This window comes from Suricata suricatta, chromosome 12 (genome assembly GCF_006229205.1).
Source record: "Suricata suricatta isolate VVHF042 chromosome 12, meerkat_22Aug2017_6uvM2_HiC, whole genome shotgun sequence".
Lineage (NCBI taxonomy): Eukaryota > Metazoa > Chordata > Mammalia > Carnivora > Herpestidae > Suricata > Suricata suricatta.
In genome coordinates this window covers 41096136-41117499 of record NC_043711.1, presented here as the reverse complement: position 1 = coordinate 41117499, position 21364 = coordinate 41096136, and the positions used below count along the sequence as shown (strand labels likewise).

At 36.1% G+C, this 21364-nt stretch overlaps 1 protein-coding gene across 1 annotated transcript in view; it reads left to right on the top strand.

The window, feature by feature from the left end:
• The window catches only part of CNTN4 (contactin 4), a 474897-nt gene that overhangs the window by 174672 nt on the left and 278861 nt on the right, over positions 1–21364 (top strand). Inside the window, exons 3-4 of the mRNA XM_029918576.1 lie at positions 863–989; positions 8806–8981. Of these exons, the coding sequence (XP_029774436.1) occupies positions 863–989; positions 8806–8981 (303 nt within the window). The remainder of the gene's footprint in view (positions 1–862; positions 990–8805; positions 8982–21364) is intronic.

Sequence of the window (21364 nt, the reverse complement as noted above, 5' to 3'; positions counted from 1 at the left end):
TATTATATGTGTACTCTAGATACATGTAATCTATATACTACTACTTAGAGTATGGTTTATGGATTACCAGTCTGAACTTTACTGCTGTTTTGTGATAAAGTGAGTTTCATACCTCTAGTTACCGTTAAGAGAGAAAGCATTTAGAAAAATTCCTACATCATTGTAGGTCACTGAGCTAGCTATGGACTAATTTGGATGTTACTGAATTTGTGTGCTGAGTCACATATGGTTCTAGGTAGATGGTACTTAAACAAATATCCCCACAGATGGGTCCGTGGTAGGTTGAAACAACAAAACAAAAAAGCTGGTCATTTACCACAGATAATTTGAGAGTCATGATTTTACATTGTTCTTTATCTGCATAAAACATTTAAGAAACTTTTATACATATGTTAGGAGTACAGAGCTGTTTCTCATTATTAAGGTATTTAGGAATCATCATTCTTACTTCCAATTCTATTATCCCATTAAAGAGCAGAGAAATTTTAACTCTGTGACATTAGACCAGATGACAGAGACACAAAAGAAATGTAGAAGGAACAAAATGGAACAAAGTAAAAGGGTGAGCAAAAGACAGATGGAACAATAAGAGGAGAGGAAAGTGAATGCCAAGCAGTTTTCCCAAAGTTGTTAATAAAAATAAGTTATCAGCATGAAATAGAGTCTGTGTCTCCGCTTGGTGATAATCGGCTAAGGATTAGTCTTCAATGGGAAACTCTAAAGGCTGAAACTAAATCTGTTGTGGATTACTATTTTTTTGTTATTTTATTTCTCTTATTCTCATTTTTTGCTTGGTTCCTGTTATTGTTCCAATTTGGAAGATGTTCTCTTCAATTTTGGACATTTTCTCCTCTCATTTCAGATGACTACACACTGCATGGCCCTGTTTTTATTCAAGAACCAAGTCATGTAATGTTCCCTTTGAATTCTGAGGAGAAAAAGGTGAAGCTCAGTTGTGAAGTTAAAGGGAATCCAAAACCACATATCAGGTTTGTTGATTTAAATCATGTTTCCATGCATACAGTTTCCATTATTAAAACTGACAAGTACTTCTAGAGTACTAATTACATAAAAACCTTTTAGACAAATGTCGTAGGATATCCGCACATACTAAAGAGATGATAGTGTTCATGGAAAGTTGAGTTCCCAACTTCTCTTTCTGGCTGTACCAGGAATTGAATATCCTATTTGACCCCCTCACTAAAACCTAAATATTTCTTAACATGTTTCTTCTTTAAACATGCATCAACAAACTGGTAGGAAAGTAAGAAATTCTCAGAAGTAAAGAAAAAAAATAAGTAGGTTTGAAACCCAGAGAAGAAAACTGACCCCCAAAAGCAGTTTTCACCTGGATGAATTATGTGAACTAGAGCTTTGTATTTTGCAGCTTCCCAGGGGACAAGACAAAGCCTAGAGTCAACTGAGAGGAGAGTCTAACATGAGAAAACCTTATAATAGGCCTAGAACCTAAAGGCTGCACACTTAGAGTTCTCCTAATAAGAAACTATCTTGCCTCCCCCAAAGAACTCCGAAGTAAAAGTAACTGCTTATATCACAAAAATGTTTAAGGTTTTTATTTATTTATTTTGAGAAGGAGAGAGAGAGAACAAATGGGAGAGGAGGAGAGGGACAGAGAGAGAGGGAGATAGAGAGAATCCCCAGCAGGCTCCACCCAGGGCTCAAACACATGAAACAGGAGATCGTGACCTGAGCTGAAATAAAGCATTGGCCTCTCAACCAGCTGAACCACTCAGGCCCCCCTGCTGCTAAGTGGTTTTAGTAGAAGATGAGACACCCCTGAAAGGAGAATTAGTAAGTTGCATGATCTGTCTGAAGAAATCATCCAGCAGAGGGGGGTAAAAAGAAGCCTAGGGAGAAGGAGAGGGGGAGGGAGAGGGGGAGGGGGAGAGAGGTAGGGGAGAGAAAGTGTAAGTGAAAAAGAGTTTAATCGAAAATGTTTACATATGTTTAATCACAGTTCCATAAATAAAAGCAAGGGAGAATGAGGCAGAGGTAATAATTTAAGAGAAGTTTAAGAATTTTCCAATGTTAATTAAAAATTCCAAGCTACCAGGGCTTGGAATGAGCCTGGCTAGCTCAGTCAGTGGAGCATGTGAATGTTGATGTTGGGGTTGTGAGTACTAGCCCCACGTTGGGTTTAGAGATTATTTAAAATGAAATCTTTATAAAAAAAATCCCAAGCTATAGATTTAGGAAGCCAAATGAATTTCAAGGAGTACAAATGAAAATAAGGCTACATCTAGAATTATTATAGTGAAATGGCAAAACACCCAAGTCAAAAATGATCACAAAAATAGTCAAATTTGTAATATAGATAAATAGATGGCAGCCCAGACCTCTCAATAGCAACAAAAAAACCAAAATGGAGGACAGAATCTTCAATATGCTGAGAGAAATAACGGTCAAATTTCTATATAGCAGAAATAGTATTTTTTAAAAAGAGAACAGAGTATATATGTTTTCAGGCACTCAGAAACTAAAGTCTGACTCCAGCAGACACACTCACTAAAGAAAATTGTAAAAGATATAATTAAAGCAAAATAAAAATGATACCAGGTAGAGTATCAGAGATACAAGAATTAAAGATAGGCAAAGCAAGTGGTGAAGATTCATCTTTCTACTTTAAAATAATTTTTAAAAAGCTCTGTCTTGTGTAGATAAAAAAGAAAAATTAAAAGCCATAACAATAATAGAAATAAATTTTCAAAAGATAAACTGCGCAATGGATTTATCCACATGCTTAACAAAATGAAATGAAATTTGACCCTGAACTGCACACACAAAGAGCAATTTAGGTGAATAGAAGACCTGCATGGGACTTGTACACTTTTAAAAGAAGACAGGCATGCGTATCTATGACTTTGGAGGGAAGGAAGGATTTCTCAACTATGACAGAAAAAGCACAAATCTTAAAAGAAAATATTTAACTTCATTAACATTAAGAACTTCTGTTCAACAGAAATACTGAGATGAGTAAAATTTCAAGCTTCCAACTGGGAGAAGATATTTTTAATACATGTCATTGGCAAGGAAATAATATCTAAAAATATTTTTTAAATCCCCACAACTCAAAAAGTAAAAAAACAAGTAGCCTAGCAGAAACATTACCAAAAGACTTGATTAGGTACTTCTAAGAAAAGGAATCTCAAATATCCATCAAATATGTAAAAAGATTATCAGTGATATTAGCTAGCAGAAATATACAAATTAAAACTAAAGTGGCACACTTTTCTAAGCCTACCAGATTCACAGAAAGTAGAAGATTAAATTCAACATAGTACAGATAAATAAAACCTAGTATGTTCATACAAGGTATCCCCAAGCAGGGGTGAAAATGATGAATTATAGCTGCAGTGTGATGGAATACAAGAACGTAATTTTGAGCAAACAAAGCAAGTCACAGAAAAGTGGAGTATAATTCCATCTTCATAAAGTTCAAAAGCAGGTCAGCTGGAGTACTTGTTTAAGGATACCAAAATACTTAATAAAAAAAAGAAAATAAAGGGAATGAGAAACCCAAAATTAGAGGTTATAATTAACTGTTGAGGGGGAATGATTAGAGTCTAAATGGATGTAGGAGAATTCGAAAGTAGTAACATCACATTTCTTAGACACAGATCTTTATTGCCTCGTGATGTTTTATAATTGGGGCTGATGAAATTTTCTTCTGTCCAAGGTTCTTCTAGCTGGATTAAGACTTAAATTTACATGAGGCATATTAACCTAAGGTAATCAAATTTAATCTGGTATATATGAGGAATCCACACACATATGAAATTCTAGACAGGCAAAATGTGATATATATGTTGTTCTGAACTAGGAGAAGAGGGTAGGAGTCTGGACTTTAAAGGGAAAGAATGAAACACACAGAAACGTAAAAAAAAAAAAAAAAAAGCAAGGGTTTGGTGAATAAATGTTTGTTGGGTCATATAGAAACAGTGACTCCATATACCTTATAAACAAGATTTTGCTTCTCTTCACATTTAATGATAAAATCTTTAAAACCAAAATATAATAGTGTATAAAGACAAAAATAATGTATAACATATGTCACAGTTAAGAGAGGAAGAGATTAGAGTCCTTAACAATCCACAGAAGTGTATTTGAACTGAGATACTTAGCAAAGTGGCAGAGGGCAAAGGACATCTTAAACAGGTTAAAGGATGGCAGTATTAAAGTAGTGGAAATTACTTTAGAATTTAATGTGTATGCCCATTCATTCATTCATCAAATATATTATCATTCATCAACCACCCAGCGGTTTTCAAAATAGGAATTTCAGGTACATGGTTCTGGTTCAGCACTCACCTGGGTTGGTAATTGCAGGGCTTTTATCAATGAGTCCACCATAGCAGCTGCCCTTTGAATTAGGGTATGGACTAGGAGTCTGAAAAATATGTGGTCCAGGAAAGGTATTTAAACCACTCTATTAAGCTGCTGCAGTTTACCAAATGCCACCTTAGGTTTGAGGTAATCAAAGATTAATAAACTACATGTTCAAGTAGTCTGCTTTAGGGGGACCGCCTCCTAGTATGACTGCTATGCTGCAACTCCTGTGCTGTCAGTGCTGTAAAGGATGTCCAAGTTCTAGGGCATCCTGGAGGAAGGCAAGTCTACTTCAGGATAGAAAGGGGAAGGTATTAGTGAAAGTTTCACAGAAAAGGAGATATTTAGCTGAATCCAGAAAGTGAAAAATATTTTTCTGTATGGATATTTTGCCACAGGAAGTGCACTAGTGAAAGGAAAAAAAAACCTCTCTAATGAACATGTAATTTATCATTCAAAATCCAGATAACTTTGAGAGTGAACAGCCACTGTTAGTAATTATTCTGGGATAATTATTGTGGTGTAAAACCAGCACTATCCTGGGCAAACCAGAATACATACTTATTCTCCCTATAAGGTGTGGAATTCAAGGTTTAATCAGATATTTTAAGATGTGTTATATAGTAAAAAATAAATGCAAGAAGGAAGGTTTCTACATACATAAATGATGAGTTAAATGGACCCATGTTTTAGTACATAGCCAAGTGTAAGTTCAGATGTTACCGGTAAATGAAAACAAATTTTGCAGCAGAATTTGGCAAGTTGCTGCTTTGTTTTTCTTCCAAACTGTGACCTTTAATTAACATTGCTTTTGTAACATTGTGTTTCAAGATATAGGTGCCTGCTTTGTAATTTTAAACAAGCAGTGGAACAGAAACCTATTATGTTTTTAAAGATTGTCATGAAAAGCTGAGAAGGAAACTTTTAATCAAATGCACCAGCAATTGGTTTCAGTGGACTGGGTTTTCCTTTATACCATTGGCAGTTTCTCTGTAACATAATAGCCAGTTGCTACCTGGGAGCTAAAAGCTCCCTCCTGTAGAAGGAAAGAACAAGAGAAAAAATGGAGAGATCAGGTATTTCCAAACATCAGTCTGGCTACACTTTTTCAGTGCTCAGGCTGACGTTGAGAGGGAAGAACAAGTAGGAGAAATTCAAGGTGAATTCTCCATGGGGATCTCCAGCATTAGGTTTTTTCTCAAACACCACAACTGACCTCTCTTCTTTGTATTATTCCCTCAACTGGGCCTTCTCTTTTCATTGTTTCCTGCCCCTCGATTTTGAAAGGATTGACCCAGACCCAGAAAAATTTAAGAAGTTTTGACTTGTGCCAACTTTCCTTGTGTTAAAGTTTCTTAAAGGTTTGTGACATTACTTATTGCACTAAGCTTCCCTTTCCAGACAGAAGGGACGTTCAAGTACTTGGTTGGAGTACCTTTGCTGTGAGGTTTTTATTCGACTTAGTTTGTAGACAACAAATTCCAAGTCAGAAAGGTCTTGCCTCTTCTTCCATGCCAAGTTGAAACCATGAACAAAGAAAGGGAGTTTTACTATAACAAATTCTGTAGATAGCTTCCTAGCAAAGTCTGGAAAACTATACCTTCCAGAATTCGTTGTGTCAGTGGGCACAACCAGACTCCCTGGAGAAAGTTAAATTGTGGTTCCCCAAGTGACTCAGAAATCAGATTACGCAACTCACTAATTTATCCTGACCCTAAGGGCAAAATCTCCCTTTGCTCCATACGGGCATTGATTCTATCACCAGTACTTTAAAGAATCTTCAAACATTGAAAATAAACTGTGATTTTTTTCAAGAGTGTTCTAGTATGGAATAGGATAAGGAATTCAAAGCAATCCACATTCAGTAGGAATGAACATTGACTGTGTTGCAATAAAACTGGGTAGAGTGTTTGTAATCTAGTCTCAACTGCATTTCCCAGCAAGCACTTTATTTTCTAAATAATCCCTTTTCCTGTGCTATTTGTATGTAAAGGCAGGCAATAAAGTAGATTAAAGGACTTTCTGCAGAGCATTTAGGTTGAGATGACTAGTGTAGACAAACCTTACAGAGGTGTTCTCATTATCTCCACAACTGCTTTTCTAAAAAGGCTCACATGGTCCGTTTCTAAATTCCACATTCTGCTTGCAGCTCACATTATATTGCAATTTCCTCTTTGAGTTTTTAGATTTGTCATATTAAATTGCTCAACTATCATCTAAAGTGAGAGTTATAGCCAAACTGACTCAAAAAAAAAAAAAAAAAGTCCAGGGCAGGCAGTCATTTCTCGAGATTCATGTGCAGATAGACCTGCTAAAATATAACCCAGCTGTTCTCTTTTTATTGCTTATTACTTTCATGTCTGTGTCAGAACACAGAGAGAATTACTGTCAAGCCTAAAAACAATGTCTTTTTCTAATACCCATCTTCTTATAAACAAACACATAAAGAGCTATGTCCAATTTTGTGATTCTGACCTACCTTCCCTGCCCCTCGTGTTTCTAAACTTTTACATTTCAAAGACATGGATGTGAACAAATGTACATCACCATGCTGTGATGGGCTACAGTGCTCACAAATTGTGTGTGCTCAAAGCCAAAATATATAGCAGAGAAGTATAATATTTAGTCACCTTCCACAGGCATTTATTGAGCAGAATGTCACGGTCTAGGTTGCTTAAGGGACAATACAAAAGTGATCTCGGCAAATTATCTCTGGTGAAGGCGGGATTCCTAACTATAGAGAGAATCCTATAGGAGATTGTGGAAAACTTTAATTAATTTTGACTATGAATAATGAAAAAGACTTCAATGGAAAAAGTGTGATTTAAAATTGACCCTCTGGTATCTGGGTGGCTCAGTCAGTTAAACATCTTACCCTTGCTTTCAGCTCAGGTCTTGATCTCATGGTTCATGAGTTCAAGCCCCACATCTTGGGCTCTGTCCTGACAGTGCAGAGCCTGCTTAGGATTCTCTCTCTCCCTATCTCTGCCCCTTCTGCTTGCTCTCTCTTGCTCACGCTCCCTCTCGCTCACACTCTTATCTCTCAAAGTAAATAAACTTAAAAAATAAAAATAGAACAAAATAGAATTAACTTGAAGTGTGAGAGAGATCTTGACACAGAGAAAAGTATCATTCTTAAACTTGTGTATTTGTTGACACCAAATATCCAAAATCTTGAAACAAACTGGATTGTATTGTTTCATATAAATCTTTTTACATTCATTATACACACTAGCCATAGTCCTCCAGAATAAGAGGATACACAATGAGTTTGTAGGTATACATACACATTTTAAATGGCTTTTTGTTTGTTTTTTACTAATTGAAGGAAATAAAAATGAAAGTCCCTCATTCTTTACTCTTTTTACTGTTTTTTTTTTAATCAATTTCCTTTGTGCTGCAGCGTTTCCTTATTTTTTGGTCTCCCAGTGGGAATGTGTCTGTAGGACTGTTGATATTTTAGAAGCTTCAACTACAACATATTTCGTTAACTGATATTTCTGTAGAATTTGGGGGAGAGGGGAGAAAAGTAAGATAAAGATACATAGTCATTGAATTGTTTAACTCAAAAGTTCTGAAGTATTCAAAGGAAGGCAATTTGGTTAAAATAAGCTCTCTTTGGAATGTTATTCGCTATGAAAAAAAGAAGAAGAAAATTGTCTTCAAATTAGATCTTGTTAGTAGAGCTTTACTCTTTAAATGTCTGAGTACCAGTAAAATTTATTTATAGGACCAAATAATATAGTCAGATTCAATAGATGATTGAAGTGAATAAACAGAAGAACAACCCATCTCTCTTTGCCTCTGTTACCTAATGACCTGATCTGCAATTTGCTGGGATGGTTGATAGATGTTTGAGTGCCATTGACTAAGAAGATCTTCAAAGTGATCCATGGTTAAGACTAGTGTGGTCCCTAAGACAGCTCTAGATCAATAGAGTTCCTCTGCTTTGCAGTCAGCCGTTTCAGTCACAGTAAGGACCAAATCAAAGCAACTCTGCAGCAATTTCATCAAATACTCAGCAATTTATCTGAAAGTGGTGTATTCTGTCATCTGTATAGACCCATTTAAGAGTAACTACAAACTGGCCAGTGGGGGGCAGGGGCGGGAAGAATAACTATGAACCAGAAAAAGGACTTTTGCTAAGGAGCCCTATTTGAAGACAATTGTACAAGATGCCATGGGGATTTTAAAATAAAGTATGTGTAGTATCACATTAGCCACAAAAGCAAGTGTTAAAATTTTAATATCATTGCTTACTGTAAAAGGCATGCTCTTTCCATAGCACTTTAGCTGTTACCATTGCTGGGTAGAGCATTTCTAATTATTTTTTTACCACAGTTAAAAAAGTCACAGGTGGTTTTTCATGCTATTTATATACTTTTTATATGTTTTCGATGATTCAGAAACATTGATTAATATTACAAGGCTTTATCTACTGGCATTTCTATGCTATAGGTGGAAATTAAATGGAACAGATGTTGACATTGGTGTGGATTTCCGCTACAGTGTTGTTGAAGGCAGCTTGTTGATCAATAACCCCAATAAAACCCAAGATGCTGGAACGTACCAGTGCATAGCAACAAACTCATTTGGAACAATTGTTAGCAGAGAAGCCAAGCTTCAGTTTGCTTGTAAGTAGCAATTACATTGTGTGCAAATGTTACTTTGAGTTTTTATACCATTAAGCCTTTAAAACAGTTACTTTTAAAAACCAAATAGATTTTAAATTGTTACATAATCTTTACCATTTTTTTCATAATTGGGAAATATGTTGTTTATAGGATAAATTGTAAATCTAAGTAGAAAGATGTATTCAGCTTTTATAAGGAGTAAGACTTTGATTATATGATAGTTTGTTATAGGATTCTCTATACTTCTATACATTCACATGCACACAAATTAATACACATATATATTTACATACACAAGAAATTACACACATAGCACACACACATTATAGAGTGTGTATAAACAAGCAGTTGAACTGCCAGGAATAGTCATTTTGAGAAGTATTTAACCATAAAGCTTAGAGTTGCAAAAAATCTTGGTAGTCTATTAATCCTATAATTCTCCATTTTTTTCTTATTTTATAGATTAGGAAAAATTTTTAAACAACTACAGTAACAACAGTAAGTAGAGGCAAAGTGTTAAGTTTTATACTATACCTTTTATATTTCCAGCTTAGAATATTTAAAAAACAAATTGCCATCTTGTAAGACCATCATATAATAAAAGTTAATGAGCATATCAAAGAGAGTGGAATTTAGAAATAGCAAGTTGAAAATAAAATCTACAGGGAAGAGCAGAGAGTACACATTTGAGTATAGATGCCTTTGAGTATTGGTGTGCAGTTACATTCTTAAGGGTTTATGTATTTGCATATGATTATGTATTTCCTGTATAAAATCCCAACTCATACAGCAGTGCATTAATGTCAAAGGTTTCATAATTATGAAGTCTGTTGGCAGTAACACTGTGGAATATTCTCATTAGCAAAATCTTCTCTGGGAACCCAACATCAAATATATCTAATATCCAGTGCTTAATCTATTATTGCTATCACATGGCATTTTTACTAGTTGAGAAATGAATTTTCTGAATATTAGGTATAGATAGGATTCCAAGATTATTTTGTTTGTGAGTGAATATCTCCTGATATCTTCCAAAGATAACCTTAGGTGTACAGAATAATAGGATGATATGTCTGATTGAGTGCTATAGAACCAAAGTGTTTATTTCTCCTGCTCTACAAGTCTATACTTATTTTTTTAGGAATGATAAGTGAATTCTGTTGGATTTATTTGGAAAAATAAACATAGACTCATTGATTCTAAGATGAGGGAGATGTCGACACTCAAATTTGTACTTCTTTGATTTTTGGATTCCATTGTATTGGAAAAATTTTAAGAGAGCAAAAGTAACAACAAAAATAGAGGTTGACATAGAATTGCCAACACTTGATTTTCTAATTTATGACATTTAAAAAACAAATCACCAACTGTTAAGGCTATCCTTTTGTAAAAGTCCAGGCATTTCTATTACCAGAATCATCCAAAAGGCAGACTATCATATTTGAGGGTGGTCATTTAATTAGATTCATTTGACCTAAGGGAAAGCTCCATCACTCATTTTGCGGGTGGCTGAGTTGACCTGAGGATCAGTCATGTTAGGAGTCCACATTGCTTATCCCACTTAAAATATACTGAGGGCATCCTGCCACCATCAAAATCTCTTTGAAGCCTTAAAAATTCTAAAACCAGAGTGCTCACCTATTGGTCACAAAGCATCCTGACCCATGCATGGTAGACTGCTCTAGTTATTCCGAAGTATAAAAACAAAAACAACATCTCTTTCTTAAAATTGGCCTACATATCTAAATTTCCATCACTCTCACTCCCAATGCTTACTGTGTGATCCTGGTTAGGCTTCAAATATGTGAAAATATGACCATGTTGCTTCTTTCCTATTTGTTATCTTCTCTAGGCGCTTAATCTACAACCATCTTCTTCAGATAACATCCATCTTTGTTAATTTATCTATTACATTATGGCCATATAGAAATGTATCCAATTCTATGCGTGTGCCTTTACCTTTGCAGAGGACAGTGGGAGCAGTAGTAGCCCACAATGTGAACTTCTTTTTCTATGAATGCAGCTGGCATTGATATTCATCTTTTTATTAAAGCCCCAGTCTCACATCTTAACCTCACTTTGAACATTCAGTTATGTAAAATCTGAGGATTGATTTTTTGTGAATGTCTATTAATCTCCAGCTACCCAACCATGTTATTTTATTAACCTAAACTCAGAATATTGTATTTACCCCTATTAAATTCACCTTCTGAGTAGTGACCCTTTGTTCCCTCACTGTTGAAATTGTTTTAAATCTTTTTTTTTAATCTGACATATTGATTGTCCTCCTACTTTAATGTCAGCAGAAAATTTGATAAGCATGTGTACATTCAAATAATTGATACAACATGTTGACCAAGACAGGGCAGCATGCCAATACAGAACTTCCACTAAGATGAGATTGAACTTTTAAATCAATATTCTTCGCACACTCTTGTTCAATTACCTACAAATTTTCCCAAACATACTATCATTGAACCCCAGTGTCTCCCATGTGTTCTTAAAGTAGGAGAATCTTTGCCAAATGCCTTGCTTAAATCAAGATGCATTATTTCTTCAGCATCCCTCCTACCTGGTCTCCGTGCATGTTCTCTAGATCTTCTTTAATAGTTTATCATAAAACAGGCAAAGTAATCTTTTAAACATGCAAATGAGATCATTCCGGTTTGCTATTTTATGCCTTCTACTGCACTTAGAATAAATCTCAAATTCATTACCATGGTCTCATTTTAATTTCTTGAAAATGAGAAACTATCTTTTACACCCGAGCCTTGATATTTCTTTTTCTTTTTTTTTTCTTTCACTTTTTATATATTTGAGAGAGAGAAAGAGGGAGAGAAGGAGACAGGGGCAGAGAGGGAGAGATATCCCAAGCAGTCTCCAGGCGCAGGGTGGAGCCTGACACCGGGATCTATCCCACAACCCGAGGATCATGATCTGAGTGGAAACTAAGAGTCTGACACTTAACCAACTAAGCAACTCAGGCAACTCAGCTTTGCTACTTTCATTCCCTTTGTCTGATACGTGTTTTCATGATCCTTCACATGCTCACTTCTCATGATCTTTAATTCTCAATTTAGGTTTGACCTCCTAAGAGAGAGTTTTTGCATCATCCTGTCTAACCTCAGCAGTACTGCCTGTCATTTCTATTCTTCTCTGCTGCTTACCTTTTCCCAGCCCTCTACTTCTACATAACAGCAGCCTTCATTTCATTCATTAGGACTAAATACAACCTAGAATGATTTTGTATATTTATTTCTTCTCATTATTTAATTGCTACAATAGAATCTAAATTCTAAGGGAACTGAAACTATCTTGTCAACCCTTCTGTTTGCAAAGTGTAAGACATTTTATATATATGATAAAGGAATTCTTTTATTAATTGTCTCTTTAGTGATGTAACAAAGAAAATATATGAATAAAATTATTTGGGGGATGATGTATTTTTATAAACCCAAACCTTTTATGTCCTGATAATTTTCTGGAATCCAGCCTTTTGATCTTCACAGTTTTTAGACTTTTTTTCCCTATCTTTTTTTTTTTAAAAAAGATTTTGTCTTTATTCAAAAACCGTTTTTTAATTGTTTAGAATAAAGTACTTTTCTTCAGTGATGTAAGGTGAAGCATGCCAATGACATCCTCTGAATGTTACTGAGTAATTGCTTTCACCCCAAGAATTTTCATAATCAGTGAGGGAAATAATGTCTTTTGATCATGCTTACTGTACTATAGTATGCAAGTGAAAATATTTCTTCATGTTTTAATCCTATAATTTTATGACTGGAACAGATCTTCAAAGTTTCCTGGCCTGTATCATTTTAAAAATGAAATTGAGGATTGGTGGGGTGCATTGGTGGCTCAGTCAGTTAAGCATCCAACTCTTGATTTTGACTAAGTCATGATCTCATGGTTCATGAGATTGAGCCCCTCATTGGGCTCTTTGCTGTCAGCATAGAGCCTTCTTGAAATTCTCTCCCTCTCACTCTCTGTCTGCCCCTCCCCCACTCATGCTGTCTTGCACACTGTCTAAATAAATAAATCAATAAACATTAAAAAATGAAATTTAAGATTGGAATAAATTAATTACTCATTGTTATTTACACAGTTACTAAGTGGCTGCCAAGTAAAATCAGCCTCAGTTCCTAGTTCAGTGCACCTTTGTTCACCTGTGCTTAAAACTCATTTTGATTGGGGCATCTGGTTAGCTCAGTCGATTGAGCATTCAACTTCTGCTCAGGTCATGATTGTGCTGTTCATGGGCCTGAGAGCCTGGAGCCTGCTTTAGATTCTGTGTCCTCCTCTCTCTCTCTGCCCCTCCCCTACTTGTGCTTTGCCTCTCTGTTTCTCAAAAATAAGTAAACTTTTTTTTTTAATTTTATAAACACTCACTTTGATTTATAAGAAAACTTCCCTTAATTTTTATCTAACATGTCATTCCTTCAAGTTTCATTTTTGTACTTTATATAAATTTATCTATTGGACAATCTTACAAGGTAGACATTGTACATACATTATTTTTAAATATTTTAATGCTGCTTTGTAGACAGAATTTTGTAATCTCTTGTATTTAGCATTTTTTACATGAATTAATTCACATAAGCAAAAAATCTCATTAATGGAGATGATGATTCTGAGAACTTACTCGCCTCCACACTATTTTTTTTTCAATCAGTATCTTCAAGATAAAATTCCTTCCTTATTAAAAAGTCATAGAATAATTTAAGTCACTCTTGATGAGATGTGGACATTTTCATAAGCATACATATTGTAATGCAGTTTGGAGCTTGTTTTGTTTTTCACCGCCCCTGTAGTATTAGGCCATTAGCAATCATTTCTCTTCCTGTTACAAGACTACCAATACCCCTTCTACTGTTTACTCCTTCTATTATACTTAGGGCTATAAAATGTTATTGATTAATTTACCAGGGTCAACCCGGTGCCTGGCCCTTAGTGAACTTGTAATAATAAGTAAGTGAATAAATAATGAGGGTGGATCTTAAGATCATCAAGCCATATTTGGGTCATGAGTTGAACCACTGAGTTCAAAGACTTTCTGATGACCTTTTGGGAGTGCTTTGGAAGAGGGTGTAAGCATTTCCACCTGGAGGTTATGTAGAAGACAGTTGACATCTTATTCCAGATAAGAATACATATTGGGGCAGGAGACCTTAGTTTAACAAAAAGAATATGTTCATGTATAATATAATGTATCAAATGTGCCATTCAGCTCCTGAAAACTTGGGCTCAGACTGTGCATGGTCTCAGTAAAATGTTTCAGGAATAGCCTTGCTTTAACTTTGCTTCTACCCAAAGGGAAACCAAGTTGAATAATTTTTATTCTTACATAGGCAACTGAATCAGAAGATAATGCCAGTAGTGTAGGGGATTTTGGTTCATTATTTCCTCAGCTTAATGGTAGAAATATTTCCAGAGATGTTGTCTTTGTGGAATGAAGTGCTACGGCTGCATCAGCCTAGGTGCTCACTCCCCCAAATACCCCAGTCTAAATTTGTGTGAAAATCATTGTGCTTTGTTATTCCGCAGGACAATATTTCTCTCAGACATACAGGCATACATTTTTTAAGGTAAATTGCAATACACCTATATGCTTAGAAGATAGTCAAATAAGTATTTTTTGATTTTATATATCTTTATATATATACTAGTGTTTATTTTTGAGAGAGAGACAATGCAAGCAGGGGAGGGGCACAGAGAAAGGGAGACACAAAAATTGAACTGGTCTATAGGCTCTGACTGCCAGTACAGAGTCCTACACAGGGCTTAAACCCACAAACAGTGAGATCATGACCTGAGCTGAAGTCAGACACTTAATCAACTGAGCCACCCAGGCGCCCCTATTTATTTTTTATTGTTTATTTATTTATTTTGAGAGAGAGAGAGAGAGACTGCCACCAGGCGGGGAGGGACAGAGAGAGAGGAGAGAGAGAACTCCAAGTAGGCTCCCAACTGACAGCACATATCCCAACCCCGTTTTCTGTCTCAGGAATACTGAGATCATGATCTGAGCCAAAATCAAGAATCGAACACTCAACTGACGGAGCCGCCCAGTGGCCCCCAAATAAGTATTTTTTAATTGCCTGTGTAGAAGCTGAGATCCTTTGTTGCCTAAGTTTGTATGGGATGGAACATTGTTTAATTGTTCTCTTTCACTTTAGTCATCCTGTAAGGTTTCTAAAACTCCGACTGCTCATCAGCATTGTGCAAATAACCATACCTACCTTTAGGGTTGTTACGAAAGTTAAGTTACCCAGCGTATGCAAAATCCCAGAATGTTTCCCAGCATGAGAAAACTATATAATAACTGCTTCTCTACTTCTCTCTCTTTTCTCCATCTTCTTTCTGTCCCTTTCCTGCCTCTTTAAAATAAGAATAACTAACATATATTTATTTATTTACTTTTCTGCATTCTTTTTTCAAGTTTTAGAGAATATAATTAGACATTTAGTTTACATTTTAAAGTTTCAGGGGTTTTTTTAATGTTTTTTTTTAATTTATTTTTGATACAGAGAGAGACAGAGCATGAGAGGAGGAGGGGCACAGAGAGAGGGAGACACAGAATCAGAAGCAGGCTCCAGGCTCTGAGCTAGCTGTCAGCACAGAGCCCAATGCAGGTCTTGAACCCAAGAATGTGAGAGCTTGACCTGAGCCAAAGTCAGAGGCTTAGCCAACTGAGCCACCCAGGCACCCTTCAGGGTTTTTGTTTTTTTTTAATATTTCCAAAGTAATATATAATGGAAAAGATATATATATATATTTTTTTAATTTCTAATTCCCATTTTACCTGTCCTCCCACCTACCCCCCCTCTGGTAACCATCAGTTTATTACTAACATTTATTAAGAGCTTAAGTGTAATAGATAAGAGCACAAGTCCCAGAGTTAAATTCTCTGGTTTGAAATTCAGTCCCTACTATAACCCTGTGACCTTTGACAAGGTACTTCTCTCTGCATCCATTTCTTTCTCCATAAAATGCTGTTAATAACTACACCTACTTTGTTATAAGGATCAAATAAACTAATACTGTTAAAATTCCTACATCATTGTCTGGCACCTATGAAGGGTTTAATAAATGTTAGCTATTCTAATGTTTATTATAGTTTTACTAATTTATATCAGATATTATGTTAAGAACCTTGGAAATATTGCCCCATTTAGTTCTCAATACAACCCAAGATTGTCCTATAGGTAAATTTATATCAAGTATAAAAATGAGACTTGAAACTACGACATTAGAGAAAGATGAAGGGATGTTTTCTTATAAACCAAAGTTAGTCTCAAGCAAAGGTGAGCAAGGTCCAGTGAGCTAGGAGCCATGGCTGATTATTTTTGTGTCATAGGTGATGAATCTGACAGTTAGTGAAATGAGATAACTTTCACTGACAATCCAGTGGGAGGAAGTGAGCCCGTAGAAACCTGACCCCTGACTCCCGTGCAGATAACCATCACACGGCATTTGACATACATGGTTCCCCCATGACACCTAAAACTACACTTTCCTCATGGAATTTATCTTCAAACCATACACTCAAACCATAATTGATAACATATTTCCTTTGGAGACACCAACTTGGATTTTTTAATGTATTTTACAACCTTTAATATAGTACATCCATCATTAATTCTCTGTTGTTTTTAATTTTTTAGTTATAAGCTTCCTTGATGTCGTCATAATGTTGATTTACTGTTAACAACTAAAAGCATAATGCCGTATACTGCAATTATGCATATATTTGTGACTCTAATTTTAATATAATTGGTTTCAGGTTCCATAATGAGAATAATTAATAACAGTATTTCTGCTCTAAAAGTTAACATGCAAATTTCCAATTTATTATAAGTAGGTTATAAAACATTCTGAATATTGATATTTTATGTTAAATAATCTTGGGTTGGTAAACTGTATATCCCCAAGCAGTAAATGATATATTATTATATGCTTCCTTACTCCCACAGCCTTCCTCCCCTACATGTGAAAAAGATGCCCTTTAAATATAGATTATTATGAAGAGCTTCCAAGAGAATAATACAATAATTTTATACTTTAGCCCATCAGACTTGATTGCTCCATAAACAGTGTTTGGGGCCTTCATCCTGGAAGTTTGGCTGTTTTTTAACAGTACTGATCTTTAAAACAAAAGACTTAACATTATTCATCATCTCAGGTTGTGGATGACTGTAATTTATACATAAGTATCTCCAAATTGCTCATGATAAAATTCAGTCATTAATGAAATCCAGCCGCCTGCCTGCTGTAGGGAAACTGACATTGTGTTGGCCATGGGAAAGGTAGTGTTCTTTGAAGGAAATGCGTGAGTGTGACCTATGCTGGTCTCTGTTGGTATCTTTCCTGAGGCGAGAAAAGAAACTAGACTGGACACTATTCATACCCTGCCATCTACCTCCTGAGCTTGTAGTAGGGGGAAGAAGTTAGAAGAGGGAAAAGATGGTAAAAGAAGAAGAAAGATTGAGGTGATAAGTGAAGGGGTCCATTAGGTGCAAAAGCCACTCCATTTTTGGCCTCTCTGTGACCTCAAGCAATGTATCTTTAAGGGTAAAGTAACTCAATAAACCAATCCATTCTAAGGTTAATTTCATTTAGCTTTAGCAATTATGTGGCAGTCAGCATTTTTTATGGTGAAAATATTTCATTGATGAACAGAAGCTGATTAGATGGTCTCATTGGAATAGATCTTTTGTATTGCTGCTACAGTAAGCCTTGTCTGATTTCTCCTTAACTTGAACACCCTCTGATGACTGCAGTTCTGATGGTACTAAAAATTAGAAAAATATATTAAATTTAGAATGTTGTCCTGTGTTCAAACTGAGGCTTTTGGAAACCTGGCTTTTTTTAATCTCTTGACTATTGCTTCTATTCACAATAAATTTCAAATGTTCATTGCTTTTAATATTCAATAATTAGTTGATCTTTCATAGCCAAAGAATGAAATGTGCAGTCAATCAGAACAATAGCTGGAGGTTTGATAGATGGCCAAGCCCATGCCTGGCTTGACTTATTTTTAATTAGGAAGTCTGCTTAAAAAGACAAACTTTTGTTTTTAAGCAATAAAATGTTGATGGATGACTATTTGGATAAATAATTGCTGAATATTTAGATCAATTAAAACATAATCAGCTGAGAAATATTTGGACAGTAAAACTGAAAACATTTATCAATACAGGGCTTTGATTCTCAACAAAGGAATAAGTTTTTCTCATTTGAATGGTTAGAAGGATTTAAACCAAACTTTGCTGAGTTCCTGAAATAGTTATTTTAATAAATACTTTCTGCCACTTACTACAGTACTAGAAAAACATTCCTAGTGAGAATCAGTGTCTCTAGAAGATTTTATAATGTAAACCTTAAGAACGAGTCAGATATGGCTGTGCAATATTGGTTCTTAGTGATGTGGGCAGTTGTGAGTTGTGGTATAATTAATCATTGAAATTCACAGGTATACAACGTAATTGTCAGGTGTGTTTTCTTTCTGTACCTTCTACAGAACCTACTAATCCACAGGTACTAGTTAAGTATGGCCATTACTTTGTTAGGTGTTTCTCCTTCTACTTATCCACAGTCCAGTTTGGGATCTATATGACTGATAAAGGGAGATTGGGACTAAATGAATAAAGTAAACAGATTTTTTTAACTTTTTAATGTTTATTTTTTGAGAGAAAGAGACAGTGCATGTAGGGGAGGGGCAGAAAGAGAGAGGGAGACTGAATCTGAAGCAGGCTCCAGGCTGTGAGCTGCCATGGGGCTCAGACTCACAAACGGTGAGATCATGACCTGACGTGAAGTCAGACGCTTAACCAGCTGAGCCATCCAGTCTCCTTGTGAAGTATACGGATTTTTAAAAAATGAAGAGCATTCCAAGAATACAGTTCACCTAAAAATTAGCAACCAAGACCAGATGGGGATCCAAAGAAGCTTAATTGGACAACACTTAAATTGGTAAAGATAACAATCTACATTTTTTATTTTAATTAAGAAAATAACAAGTTACTGAAATATCCCTTTATTTTTAATTGTTGTAGTTTAGTCAACAAATATTAATATAATTTTTATTGTTTTTCAAGTTTAAGTTTTAGATAATGAGGTGCAAATCTTACCTTCTTGTACAGTATTAACTGCGCTTTATGTTTGCCTGAAGTTTTGGTGCTCAGTCACTTAGATGTCGCCATGCCATTGAAAGGGGGAGCAGTTTCTGACTGGGAGAAAATGCCAACTATAAGGAGTCACTCTAGTGGCACTGTCCATTCTTTCTAAAGAGTTTATATTTGCAAGGTTATGATATTATAGAGCAGATACATATTCAGTTATGGTTCAAAATTCATAACCTAATAGACCACCTCTAGTGGGTTGAATGGTAATTTCCTACAAGGTATGTCCACCTAGAACCTGGAAATGAGGGGCGCCTGGGTGGCTCAGTCGGTTAAGCCTCCGGCTTCGGCTCAGGTCAGATCTCACGTTCGTGGGTTCGAGCCCCGTGTCAGGCTCTGTGCTAACAGCTAGCTCAGAGCCTGGAGCCTGCTTCCAGTTCTGTGTCTTCTTCTCTCTCTGCCCCTCCCCCTCTCATGCTCTGTCTCTCTCTGTATTAAAAATAAATAAAACATTAAAAAAAAAAGAACCTGGAAATGAGACCTTTTTTGGGAAAAGGGTCATCTATGATATAATTAAATTCAGGATCTCAAGGTGAGACCATCCAGAGTTAAGCAGTCGGACCCTTACTCCAATGGCAGTATAAGAGACAGAAGAAAAGATACAAAGGGGAGAAGACAGTGTGACTATAGAAGCAGAGATTGTAGGGATGTAACCAAGCAATGCCAAGCAGTGCCAACATCCATCAAAAGCTAGAAGCGTCAAGGAAGCATTCTCCCCTAGAGCCTTCACAGTGAGTACAGCCTTGCTGGTACCTTGATTGTAGACTTCCAGCCTTCAGAATGTGAGAGCATTCATTCGTGTCTCATTAAGCCACAAAATGTATGGTGACTTGTTTTCAGCCACCCTAGGAAACTGGTAGACCGGCCAGTGTGCAGTTCCTTCCCTACTCTCTGCTGACCACTGTCATCAAGGAAAAATAAACTCATCTAGGGAATCAGACCAAAATCAGGTGTTTTTGTAACCTAACTGTATCAGGGAACAAAGTGTTGAGAGGGATGGCCTTGATTAAATGTGGGATTATCTGTGCAAGTTTTGTGTCACGCCACGCATTTGCCTCTGGTGAGCATAACAGCATTTTGAACATTACATAGTGTGATTTGATGAAATAATGAAAAAGGCAGCTACAGAAATTGAAAACATCACCTTTTCTTTTCTTCAGCACTTACATCTCTTGAAATAACCCTCACAGGCATTCTCTAAAACAGGCAGGATTGGTCCTTTCTTCAGGGGTAGTAATTTGAAGTGATTCAGGGTAGTTTGTTGGCCCCAGATCCCTCTCTCTGGACTTCTTTTTTCCAGGTCCTTTTCCCTGAATTTGACCCCTTTGTCTGGCACTCTAAAGCCCTAGAAACTAGCAATTATCACATTTAGAGTGTCTGACCTACCTGTGGCAGTAACAGTTCGACTGTGGTCTCTCATGCATTGTTACCTTTCGTGTTATGACATTTCTCTCTGCAGAAATCCCCTGCACTAGCGAGGGCCAGATTCCATTGTCTTCCCTGGCAGCACCTTTCACTGAGTAGGCTCCAATCTGTATGAGCCATTTACCTCCTCGCTGACATGTATTTTATGCATGACACCAGCTCGTTTTATACTTCCCAGCTATAATATGTGATTCCTTTACAGAGCAAAGCATGCATTAAGGTTCAGAGGTTACATCTCAAATTCAGGGGCATCAAAAAAGGGTGTGTGTGTGTGTGTGTGTGTGTGTGTGTGTGTGTCCCAAGAACTAAATAATGCTATTAGATATTACACCATAGATTAAATTCTGTATTAACCACTAAACCCCCACTGGATGGTACTGCAGATCAGTAATTTATTCCTGATATATGTATTTAGGCTACACACCAGTTATGATTAGAGTATTAATTTGCTGCCAAACACTGCATTGTTGTTTATCATTAGCATTTCAGATTTGTTCATTTTTTTTCCTGCATTACTGTCCACCACCCCCTCCACCAAATTCAATGTAGTTTTTTGCCATGAGCAATATATTAACTTGGCCTCATAAAATATGGATTAGTTATACCTTAAAGCCCTCCTTTAAGTATCCTACATTTATTTTAAAAAGCAGTGACAGGGCAGCGTGAAGGAGTCGACAAATGGATTTCCTCATTTTTAACCTCAGTGATTACTTTGTTCTACTTTTTTCAAATGTTATCACCATGAAATGAGGGCAGATATATATGGACAGGTACTGA